This window comes from Ostrea edulis, chromosome 2 (genome assembly GCF_947568905.1).
Source record: "Ostrea edulis chromosome 2, xbOstEdul1.1, whole genome shotgun sequence".
Lineage (NCBI taxonomy): Eukaryota > Metazoa > Mollusca > Bivalvia > Ostreida > Ostreidae > Ostrea > Ostrea edulis.
Genome location: NC_079165.1, coordinates 20,629,090 through 20,641,873, shown reverse-complemented (window position 1 = coordinate 20,641,873; position 12,784 = coordinate 20,629,090). Strand labels below are relative to the sequence as shown.

Sequence of the window (12,784 nt, the reverse complement as noted above, 5' to 3'; positions counted from 1 at the left end):
ATTACATCCCAATGAAACTGTAAAATCTCCACAACCCTCGAAATTACATCCCAGGGAAACTGTCAAATCTTGACAATCCACATAAATTACATCCCAGTGAAACTGTAAAATCTCAACAACCCTCGAAATTACATCCCAGGGAAACTGTAAAATCTCCACAACCCACGAAATTACATCCCAGGGAAACTGTAAAATCTCAACAACCCTCAAAATTACATCCCAGGGAAACTGTAAAATCTCCACAACCCACAAAATTGCATCCCAGTGAAACTGTAAAATCTCAACAATCCACGAAATCCCAGGGAAACTGTAAAATCTCCACAACCCACGAAATTACATCCCATCGAAACTGTAAAATCTCCACAACCCACGAAATTACATCCCAGCGAAACTTTAAATCTCAACAATCCACGAAATTACTTCCCAGCAAAACTGTAACATCTCAACAATCCACGAAATTACATCCCAGCGAAACTGTAAAATCTCCACAACCCATGTAAATTACATCCCAGGGAAACTGTAAAATCTCCACAACCCATGAGATTACATCCCAGCGAAACTGTAAAATCTCCACAACCCATGAAATTTCATCCCAGCGAATCTGTAAAATCTCCACAACCCACGAAATTACATCCCAGCAAAACTGTAAAATCTCAACAATCCACGTAAATTGCATTCCAGCGAAACTGTAGAATCTCCACAACCTACGTAAATTACATTCCAGGGAAACTGTAAAATCTCGAAAATCCACGTAAATTGACCCCCACAAATTTAATTGAATCAACAGTTCTTAACAATGTTGTTATTCTTTGTAAGTTCAGCATCTCTTGTGTTCATGCAAGATTTAAATTCGTTGATATGTGTGTATATTGAAAACAACAAAAATGATGCCTCCATGAAAATTAATGTTGAAGTATTTCCCCTTCCACAGGAGCTGTTGCCGGACATGTATCTTCACTTCCAGTCCCAGGGCTTTCACACCTCTATGTATGCCTCATCATGGTTCTTAACTCTGTTTGCCACCTCGTTTTCACTGTCTCTTTCATGTCGTGTGATGGATTTATTTATATCTGAGGTAAGCCAAGACCAAGATTTGCTCTTTAAAGGGAAATAACTCTTATGACATTGCTTCTAGGTGTTTGCACAATTTCATATTTGGCCAAACAAAAAAATTTGAATTCAGAAGAAAATTACATTACTGCACGTGATTTGCTTCAAGAGGTAAAAATTGTTGTATTATACTGAAATATTTGGTGTAAGTAAATAATCTTTTGTAGGTCATTCTAAAGCAGCAGATAGTTATATGAAACTTGATGAATTATTTTATAGGGTATGGATGTGATATTTCGTTTGGGAATTGCAATATTACAAACTAGTCAAGAGGAGATTCTGTCTATGGATATGGAGGGGATGCTACAGGTAAAATCAGACAAAAATTCACATAGTTCGATGTTTGTAATGCCCCCCTCCCCCTATTATATTGGTTTGCACTTGTTGGTTGGTCTATAGACCAAGTACTGTCTGCACAATATCATAAGAAACCTTTGCTTGCCATACATGAAACTAAAGAGTAGATGACTATGATTGATTTTAAGGTCTCAAGGTCAAGGGTCAATGTACACAAGTTGTCTACTCAATATCAAGAGAACCTTTTGCTTGACAGATATCAGACTTGGTACTCTGGCTTTTCCTAAGAAATAAATGTCCACTATTGATTTTGAGGGTTCAAGGTCAAGGGCCAAACTTGACATAGAAAGCTAACACCTAATCAATATCTTGAGAACCCTTTGATTGACAGACATCAAACTTTGTACACTGATACCCCTATTGATTTTGAGGTCACAAGGTCAAGTGTCAAACTGGACATAGAAGATGTTGTATGCTCAATATGTTGAGAACCATTTGATGAAAGACATTAAACTTGGTGCACTACTTTTACATAAGGAGTAGGTCAAGGGTTAAACTACTCTGGACATAGTAAGATAATGTCTGCACAATATCTGGAGAATCTTTTTCTAAACAGACATCAAAAGTGGTAGGCTTACACATCTTAAGAAGTAAATATCCCTTATTAATTTTGAAGTCACAAGTTCAAAGGTCAAGGATCAAACTGGACATTGCAATATATTATCTGCTTTTAAAATACCTCGAGAACTCTTTGCTTGACAGACATCAAACTTGGGACACTGGTACATCCTAAGGAGTATATGACCCCTATTGATATTGAGGTTACAAGGCTAAGGGTCAAACTACTCTGGACAAAAAAGAATTTTGTCTTCTCAATATTTACTGAACCTTTGATGAAATCAAATTTGGTACACTGGTACCCTATAAAGAGTTGATGACCCCATTGGTTTCAAGACACAAGGTCATGACTCAGTTGACTGGTTATCTAGAAATGTCTCAGTCTGCTCAGTATCTTGAGAGATTAAACTTAGCATTGTGGTTGTTCCAGACTAGTACATAACCCACATTTTTCACTGTCATTACAGATCTTTTAAATTTAAAGTTGATCCTTTTAAATATTGCTACATGGGAGGAATATATATAATTGTTTCTAACACATTTCTTACTTCGTATATTAAATACAAAACAGGTCATTTACAGAAATCCCTGGTCCTAAAATTCTGTGTGCAAAAGTATAAACCCATGGAAGTGTTAATTTCAGTGGGTGTAACCCATGGAAGAGTTTCTTGTAAGGTGAATTTCAGTCAATGCCATTCACAGAGGTACTCCAGAAAAATATTGAAAATAGCAAAAAATACTCAAGATTAACATATATTGAGAGACTAACGCTTGGAAGAGTTTCTTGTAAGGTGAATTTCAGTCGATGCCATTCTCAGAGAAACTCCAGAAAAATATTGAAAATAGCAAAAAATACTCAAGATTAACATTTATTGAGAGATTTGATCAAGAGCACTATTAATCGATACATCTCGACTACAGTGTTTTACTGTAAATTTTACAATGCAGGATCGTCACAATAATTACCTTCTGATGCTTTTATTGGAGCGATTATAGAACCATCAAATACAAAGCAGAAAGTTGCTTTGTTGATCCATGGGAAGGGTTTTATGACAAGTTTTATTATTATTTCCAGCATTTCCCAAAGACCATGTTCAGTCAGTATGAGGGCAATCCAGATAGGCTGTTTAACACTGCTTTTGCTGTGAAATACAGTGCCAAAAAGATGAAAAAGTGAGTCCAAATTAAAACACCCCACCCTCCCCCGGTACAGGTTACAAATGAAACGATAGTTTTTCTTTCTTGTGACATGTTCAATATCATAATTATCCAGTAGGCTTTGAAATTATGTATTTTCATAATGAGCAAGCTTATCCAGATTTCATTCAGATTAGTCATGCATTTTGCAGACTGTAATTACATATAGATAATGTATTGATAATGAATCAAGAATTCTCCTTGGTACTAGCAGATGGGCAACGACTGTCTAGATTTGGTGTTAACTTCACAGGAATAAGTTTTATCCTTTAAAATTTGACCAGAAAAAAATTAAGAAAACTTTAGAATTTAACTCTTTTAAAAGATGCAGATCCAAAATCTCATTAATCAATGATTAGTTAGTAGATTAACACCACATAGGATTATCTCTGTCAGAGTGACCTACATGAGGTCTCAAGTCTTTCATATTTCAACAAGAAATAATCCTATGTTGGATAACGTCCTTTTAATCCACCTGTACCCTTCCTCTCCACCTTTTAAACATTTTTATTGACAGAAAATTAAGGTTCTGTTTCGCTATTTAATTCTTGGATCTTGATTAAAAGATCAAAAGATTGCTGTGCTGGTTGGCGACTAGCATGTCTACTTTAAAACTCTGTACAGTATGTCCCCGGCCACTTTGTTGACTCTGGGGTAGTCATCGAGGGGAACTGGGTGTGATGCTGTAGATTACTGATGTTATGTAATAATTAATGGACAGTCACGTAATCTGGATGAACTATTGTCGTTTCCAGTAGATTTAGGGGATTAACAGGGTTCATAAAAGGGTATTCACTGTGTATTAGGATATGTAAAGAGCTGCAATAAAATCCATGTGACTGTGAAAAATTGCTTGGATCTTGTTGATTAAGAGAGAGAGGAACTTTACCCAAGAAAAACGATGACATTAGTGGAGTCTTTAGATGAACTGCTTGGTGTGATAATGAAAATTCAGCCAAGGTATTTCTTTTTTTCATTCTTTGAATTGATTTTACTAAATATCCTTTTGCTGTTAAATGACTGAAATTATCTGCCCCCCCCCCCCCTCCTCCCTCATATCGATTTAATTCTAAAACTGTTGGCAGTTGATCTACCTGCACTGTAAGCAATGAAATGTTATGACAACTTTTATTATAACCAAGTCATAAGTTTGGTAGCAATACATGTAATACTTTAAGGTTTACATTAAATGTTCCAGAAAAGACACAACTGTATGCCAAAGCAATGTTGCTTCTTTTTTTTTTGACACACATACATGTATATACATTAGTACAACTATGTAAATGGCAATGAAAGATAATAATACTGCAAAATATATCATAACTCAGTGAAATTGAGATGTAGAAAAGTTTAGATTATTAAAGTTTCTTTAGCTATTTAATCTCTGTGTGACTGTTATTTCAGATATGCAATTATGTGTTTTCAATGTTTACAGAAGGATGACATAAAATTTAATCAAAAGATGGGGAATTTGACACCTTGTAAGCATGTAATTTATTCCTCCCGAACTCTCCCAAAGTCATCCTCAGGTAGAATTGTAGAGAAAATTATCTTCAGGGACTTTAAAGATACCATTTCAAAGGATACACCTAGCATTTTACACAGAAATCAAGCATGCATCTGTAAGGAATTTGAAATTAGATTTTATTTAAATAAGGTGTCCCACTTGGGCCTCAGTGTTAACTGTGAAAGTTATCTCCCTTAGTTTTAGGTCCATTAAGCAGACAATGGGCCTGATAGGATTCAACAGTGACTTGTTTGTTTTCTGGGATTATGTTTTATTTATTTACCATAAAGTTCACCTAGACCTACTCCTCCTGTGGGTCAGACAATGAGACAGGTGGTCTGTGCTAGGTGACACGTCCATTTCAATGGCTCAAGTGTCTGATACAGAAGATGGTGTCGTTTTAAACTTTGTATTGCGTGCTTTCAATGTGATTCTTTTAACTGGTGAAAATATAAGGATTCAAAATTACTCCAATGAAAATTTGGGATAAATTAATTACTATAAGACTTATGAAATATTCAATCAAATTTCTGCTGTGTTGGAGAATTTTAGATTTATGTGTTTGTTCTTTTGTCATTAAAGCAGATGTTATAAAGATAATTTGAACTCAAAAATGGAAGTAGAATGAAACTAAATTTGTGCTAATTTAAAAAAAGCTATTGATTCTTTGAAGGAATGTGTCCCATCCTGTGTGGCTTGTTGGGTGAATTTTTTCTGTCTGGTGGAATTTGCAATTGAGATCATCTTCATGGTTGTGTGTCAGGATCGATATTTGGCATGAAGAGAATGTGTTTGCAGATTGTGACTCAATCTCTGTTAATGGATGAAATCTTCATTCATTTTTTACAAGAATTGTCCGATTGTTGTGAAGCTTTACTCAGTATAGTCTAAGAACAGTTGTAATCTTCATTTTGAGAAACTACTTTATCTTTTAGTGATTGTTTCATGTTTTTAAAAAAATTACATTTTTGTGAATGAATGAGTCATGTTCCTTAATTCTTTTGATTTCGTGTAATTATTATGTTTCTAAGATGGTTTTATGGTCAGATGTATTCAATGAATGATATTGATCTCATTGTGCAAATCTACTCATTTTGTGGGGTTTTCAGTTGAAGAGCTGCTGTAGTTGAATGCCTAAGGCAACAGACTGATTTTATATTTAACAACTGTCACACTATCAAGAGATTGCCAGCTAAGCTGTTGTTAGGGGTACAGATGGACTATTTGTTGGTTTCTACAAGTATTATCATAGGCTAGTGGTCATATTCTAAAGAGCAATGTGTGTTGTTGCTTACTGGTAGCTAATTCAATAGGACCCGCGGCTCAAAGCAATTAAAAGCAGTTCCATAATGTCTTCTGACAAAACTTAGATTTTGTGTGACTTCAGCATGCATTTGCTCCTATTCTTCATATCATCTACAGCTTTGAGTTGAATTTCCTTTCAGCACAACATACTCTTAAATCATTCTATTGGGAGGGGGGGGGGGGTCATTTTTCATGGATTTCATAGGTGCCTTTATCCCATGAGTGTAAATTTTTTACAAAGCACACAATTCATATAATGCTTCAATGAGCAGAAACTGTACTCATGAAAGTACATCCTACTGAAACTATGAAATCTTTTCTGTCCATGAAAATCAGAAACTACAGTCCTAGTGAATTTCAGTACATCCTAATGAAACTATGAAATCTTTTTTGGTCCATGGAAATCGAACCTCACAATTATAATGAATTTTATAATCATGGTATCCTTTCTGGAAGATTTTAATGCACTATAGAATTGATCTGTACAATGTAACTTTAAAATAGAAGAAACCTTGCAGAGTTAATTTGTGTTTCAAGTTTAACCTATTATACATGTTCAAATAATATATATTTGTCTTGTTATTTATTTTACACCATTGTATTTTTGTAAAGTCTTAAACTCCCTTTTGCTATGGCTTATGCCTAGGGACGCAGGTCAGCAGTGAAAGGGTTTTTTTTTTTTTTGTCTGGATCAATTCAGAAATTTGATTAACAGAGAAAAACTCTTTGAAGATTACCCCCACAGTTTGAAATGTTTGCAGGTTAAATTCATGTATTCTGTAATTGAAAAAGAAAATATAGCCTCTGCAACTGTATAGACCCAGTGCATACAAATACACACCTGAATTAATGATTCATGTTTTGTTTTACCCCTCAGGAAAAGGTACAGTGAATAGAATTACAAATGAGTACCGTAGCTGGCTTTGGCCTGACCTTTTGTGACCTCATTTAAGTCACTCAATTTTTGTGTGCCTTTGATGCCTTGGTAACTAACAATGTGAAATCTACAGGGTGGTGTCTGATTTTCTTGTTAAATGCTTCATTGAAGGATTTTTGAAAATGTTGGATTGCAAGTGATCTAAACTGTGAGGTTTGGGGAGACATAGTTTAAAAGTTTTAAAAATTGTGACAGATGGAATGATTGTAAAAAGTGATATATAATTCAGGTAGATTTTTCACAAAGATTTGTTAGATGAACAACATCCTTTTGAATACATGACATAGAAAGTTCAGGTAAACAATTTATCTTTAAGGGCTGTTGGAATTTTACTTATGTTTGTAATCTGTGTATTGTACATGTATACTAGTCGGTTTACAGGTAAAAGGAAAAAAAGGGCTCTAAGTTTGTGTATATATTGCCCAATTGCTTTGTAATGAAAATTTTGTTTGGAAAAAAAAGATGAAACGAGAGATATTACTACCTTGAAGCAAATATGTTAAAATGGATGAAATATTGGTATCAGCTAGATGAAAAAAATAATGTCAAGATTTTATGAGAGGTTAGTGAAACTCTTGACATTAAAAAACAGAGTCTTAGTATGGGCTTAGTTACAGGGGTGTTGGAGGTGACACAAGATTGAATAACTCATTGTGTTAGCTGGGAAATAAGTCAATTTTACCTGCAGAAAAAGTTTCATACATATTTCAAGGGATCTTTGTGTGATGCGATTGAATGGTGTGTAATTTGAGCAGATTGTATGATACCAGATGATAATGGAGCATCTTACTTTGTCACCGTGAAGGTCATAGATGGGTGGTTATGCAGTGTTAAAGGTCTCATATTCAGTCTCAATGTTGAGGAAGTGTAAAGTGTAAAATCCCAATTAACACCTGTTAGGGGGAGGACATGTTTCTGTGGAATTTGGAGTTTATAGGACAGATTTTTAATGCAGTCTTTCTTGTTTCAGAGCAAACTTCAAGGAAACTTGATAATATTTTGTTGACTATGACACAAAATGTCAATATAAGTGCGTAGCAGAGCAGTGTGAACAGTGTAATGGTGTGGGGATTATGTTATACATGTGTACATGCAGCAGCTTATTAAATTTTTATTTTGGATATTGACTTGAGATGTGTAGAATTGCACCAGTGGCTTGACACAGCCAATGGCTGCAGTGTCTGCACTATGTAACACTTACAAATGGATTTTGTGGACTATGGAGATGATGATTATGGAGAAAGCTGTTTCTCAGAATCAGGGTAGGTACATTGATTAAAAGGATGGAAATATAAGGACAACTCTCTCACTTTATTAGAAATGAGAGGTTCTGATTTAGAACCTACTTTGACCATATGTCTTTCCTCTTGAGAAGTTTTTAATCATGTTTACATTTGTCAGCGTTAAATTGAATCCTACTACAATGATGATAGCTTATTCTGAACAAGTATGAAAACAGTTTAACCACGTACAGAATGGACAATTGACTGGACTGTTAATTTGTCAGAGTTTGTTTCACAGTTTTAAATTCACAGTCATATAATGTCCATTCTTAAGTCTGCTGTTATATTTACTGCAGTTTTCATATACGATGTATAGCAAAAAATTTAAATGCTTCAAAAATTAGATTTTATTCTTAAGTAAATAAGTTCGAGGATGATTTGAGACATTATAATGCAGGTCTGTTGGTGAAATCGTATTCAAAGGGGTAGTATCGCCATCTTAACAGGGCATTATGGGGAAATGACCTTTTGAGCAGTTCCTCGCCATACATTGTCAGTGGATTGGACAAGGATCTGTGTTGTGAATTAATCACCCATTAAAGCTGTCTTTAATGGGAGATCTCATCTTTCAGTTTCCATTCTCCCTGTGTATGTTTTCTGTGCTCTATGACTGGAGGGAGAGTAGCCTAATAAAGATTTATTTACTATGGAGATTTTTAATGATTTCTCTATAATACCTCTGGGTTTGTTGTGATGATCAGATCCTTAAACATGGACATTATAAAATAAAGACTAATCTTCCAAAGATATATTTTTGCCTGCCATAGTCCTTGAGCCCTGAAGTGGTGTTGTATTTGGCATCTTGAAGGTCTAGCATTTCCTTTAGACCCCAATAGTTTTTACCCATATGTTTAGTCTTTGATAAATTTCTAATGTTTTTTTTATGTAAAGCATATGGAAAACTGTTTCTTTAAGAGAGATATCACATTTCAAAGTAAAACTACTCCAGCCAGCTGGAGATTCAGGAACGACACTCTTATTCTATGTGATCATGTATATATATTTTCCTTATTTATTTTCATTACTATCATTTTATTTTTATGTATTTCATTTCATTTATTTATTTTTTTTATTACTGCATAAACAAGGTATATTAAATGAGTGTGGGGATGTTAACCAGGCTCTTGAAGGAGTAAAGTAAAACACATGTTGATGCTAATTAACATTTACTGTCAAGTTGGGGTTTTTTTTCAATGTACACCTTGATCTGTAAAATACAATCTGTCTTAGTATTTAGATAATTTAGTGGTCAGTTTCAAAGTGGAAATTCAGGTGTATGTGTCATTTGATAAAAAAAAAAATGGAGTCATTTCTTATCATTGGAGTCCCTGTTAAAATTGCTTTTTATAGCATGGTCATTGATGTCAGTACAATCTGTTGTTTCAAGAAATGTTTCAACCAATCAGATTAACTGTATCATCAGTCTAGCAAATACTAGATGATATGCATGTTAACCATTAATATAAAATGGTTCGTCTGTTCCTGAAGATTTTCCCTAATAATCGATTGTTCCTAATTCCAAGGGAAAAATCTGTTATTTACTGTTGTGATTGAAGGAGTATAAAGAGAAAGAAGGTTGTGAAAAATAAGAAAACAGTATTGAAATATATATATATGTATATAAAAACTCTAAACACTTTCAAGAAAACACTACAGAGGAAGACTGGTAACGTGTACGGTCAAAATATTTCTAGAAAGTGTTTCCAGTTGTTTTTTAAAAATTTACTCCTGAAAAAAAGAGACTGATCTCTCTCTCTCTCTCTCTCTCTCTCTCTCTCTCTCTCTCTATATATATATATATATATATATATATATGTTGTGTGTGTGTGTTAATACCATATAGAGATGAAATGGAATACGTACTGTATTCCCATTTGTCAAGCTCATGTTACACCATTTACCTGACATGTCATAAGTTTTTGGGGTGTCTCTGCATTTTGTAACAGAAAACATTTTATCTTGGTAATCTTTACATACCTGTGACAGCCTTTGGGTAATGTGAGCTGATATTTAGATCATACCAATTGAATTTTCTCAGTTAGTGGCACTGAGGTAGTTACATCAATCAGCACAATTGAATTTGTAACTAGGTAGTTGAAAAATATGTAAATGAATAAAGACTTGATATTACTATAACTAATGATGCTGGTTTCCATGGTAACAAATTTTGGTTAAACTGACAACTCTGGGAGTACAAGTGAACAGAACATTTCTACATGCTGAAATGTGTGTGTAACAAAGACCAGGTTCAGGTGATGGAACTTAAACTTGTACATTTAAATGGAGTGAGGAATGTCCGTGGTTCACTCCTAGTTATATAAATGAAGAGATGGGAGGGGAACAAGTTGACTTTTTTGCTTTATGTTCCCAATAAGTAGAGGCACACACATTTCATAAATGTGTTTTACATACTTGTTATGCCTGGAGGTGAAAGATAGTTTGTTCATGTCACAATTCCAACCTCATAAAAAATGAAGTAAGTGGGTTAAGCAAGCTGTCAGATATAGTTTCCATCTGACATGATGCAGGTCACACTGGCTGAACTCTGAAATAAAGAAATTCAGCAAAAAGTGAAACTATGCACAGAAATCCAAGTTTTCTAACTTCCAAATATTCAATTACATCTATATCTGACTGATATTTAAGTTAAACAAAACATGTATTCCAGAATTTTACTATGGTATATAATGTACTTGTAATATATAGTACTAACAATCATGTACATATTTTTCATGTACCTAAAACTGGGAAAATTTGATCTTTTCAGAATAGAGAAGGAATACACTGCCCTGAAAAGCAAAGAGAATGAGGAGCAGATAGAATTACGGGTAAATTCATTATGTAAAATTTTGAATGCATGATGAGACTTGGTCTCGGATCACGGTGTTTTCATTAGTTGTCTTGTTTTTGTTGAGAAACCAGTCTTATAAACGTTTCAATGACCCCTTACTATCGGGATCAGTTCATCACACTGATAACAAGGTAGGAATATATCTGGACTTTCTACATCTTGCCTAGTCATGGGGGCTCTTATTGTAACAAATTCAGATCTCTCCTTAAACTTGTTAGATGACCTTTCTTAAACTTTTAACTTCTTGGTTTGGATTAACCCTTTAGGTACCATCATAAGTTCAGACAGACTCTTAAAATTCACGATTCCATTCCAAATGTGACTTAATTGAAGCATAATTGAAGCATTTTTGCTCATGAAAAGAAATTGGGAGATATTTTCTATATACTATGAAATCATTATTTTTATCCCCACACAATTCATTACAAGAGGGGGTATAGTAACAGGGCCTTTCTTGTGTGGGTGAGCATGTGTTTTTAATGCTGAGATTGAGGGGTATAGTAATGGGACCCTTCTTGTGTGGGTGTGTTTGTAATGCTGAGCTTGTAGACACTCTGCCTGCCACATTTTTTGCTTGATTGATTTGATACTTCACAAGTAGCTTTTTTATCAAGAGAGAAAGAAACTTATGGATTTTGGGGTCAATAGGTCAAACGTCAAGATCACTAGAGGACTTCATAGAAAAAACTTGTAGACACTCTACAGACCACATTTTTTTCTCAATTGATACAATACTTCATGTGTATCTTTGTTATTAAGAGGGGAAGAACCCTATCGATTTTTGGGGTCAAACGATCAAAGGTCAAGGTTACTACAGGCCACATTTCTTTGCTTGATTGATTTCATACTTTGCGTGTACCTTTGTCATCAAAAGAGGAGAAACCATATTGATTTGGGGGAAAGGGTCAAGGTTGCTATGGGACTTTATAGAAAAAAGACATTGCGAGAGGGATATGCCCCAACTTGCAGAGCTCTAGTGCAGTTTTTGGGTACCTGAATCCCAGTATTGATAATCTCGATATATTGTGGTAAAACCCCAATGCATTATACAAATTACAGTGTATGTGATGTTTCAATATACAGAATCCATATGCACAAAATAACATCTGACCAAAACTTTGAAGTCTTAACTGACCACAAGATTAGTTCCCCTGTGAATTTGATGATTTCACTCTATATATATTTCTATATTTAAGACTTGGTTTTGAATAAGTATGTCATATTTGCATTTTTAGGCCCTCAGAATCAAAGATTCGGGGGCATCTAGCTACTTTCTGATGAGATAACTTTGTTTCTCTGTCACCTAAAGATTCCTAGTTTTATGTAGATAGGATTCATTAGTGATTTGTGAGAAGTCAGAAATATGATAGGCTATGCCAGACACACAAACTTGACAGACAGATAAACATTGGATATAAAAGGAAGTTCCCTGGGCTCAGAGGAACTTATAACCAGTGGACTTAAAACAATAAGTACAAGATGGTTGAATCTAAGATGATTATAGATTCCTTGCTTTACACGAGTACTTTTAAAGTATTGCAAAATTACTTGTAGATGTCAGATCGCAAGAACATGAATTTGCAAGTGGTGTTTTAAATGTATTTCAGCAGTATAAAAATATAAGTGAGTAATTTTATTTTGCAAGTGGTGCGATAATAAATTTCCTCATGTATATTGGA

The 12,784-nt window shown here is 34.4% G+C and overlaps 1 protein-coding gene across 25 annotated transcripts in view; it reads left to right on the top strand.

Annotated features, from left to right (window-relative positions):
- LOC125678911 (ecotropic viral integration site 5 ortholog-like) overlaps positions 1-12,784 on the top strand; it is a 56,323-nt gene that overhangs the window by 29,374 nt on the left and 14,165 nt on the right. For all 25 annotated transcript variants that reach the window (XM_056156349.1, XM_048917710.2, XM_048917709.2 and 22 more), the window contains 4 exons: positions 932-1,075; positions 1,330-1,419; positions 3,101-3,198; positions 11,022-11,082. In XM_056156349.1, the coding sequence (XP_056012324.1) occupies positions 932-1,075; positions 1,330-1,419; positions 3,101-3,198; positions 11,022-11,082 (393 nt within the window). The remainder of the gene's footprint in view (positions 1-931; positions 1,076-1,329; positions 1,420-3,100; positions 3,199-11,021; positions 11,083-12,784) is intronic.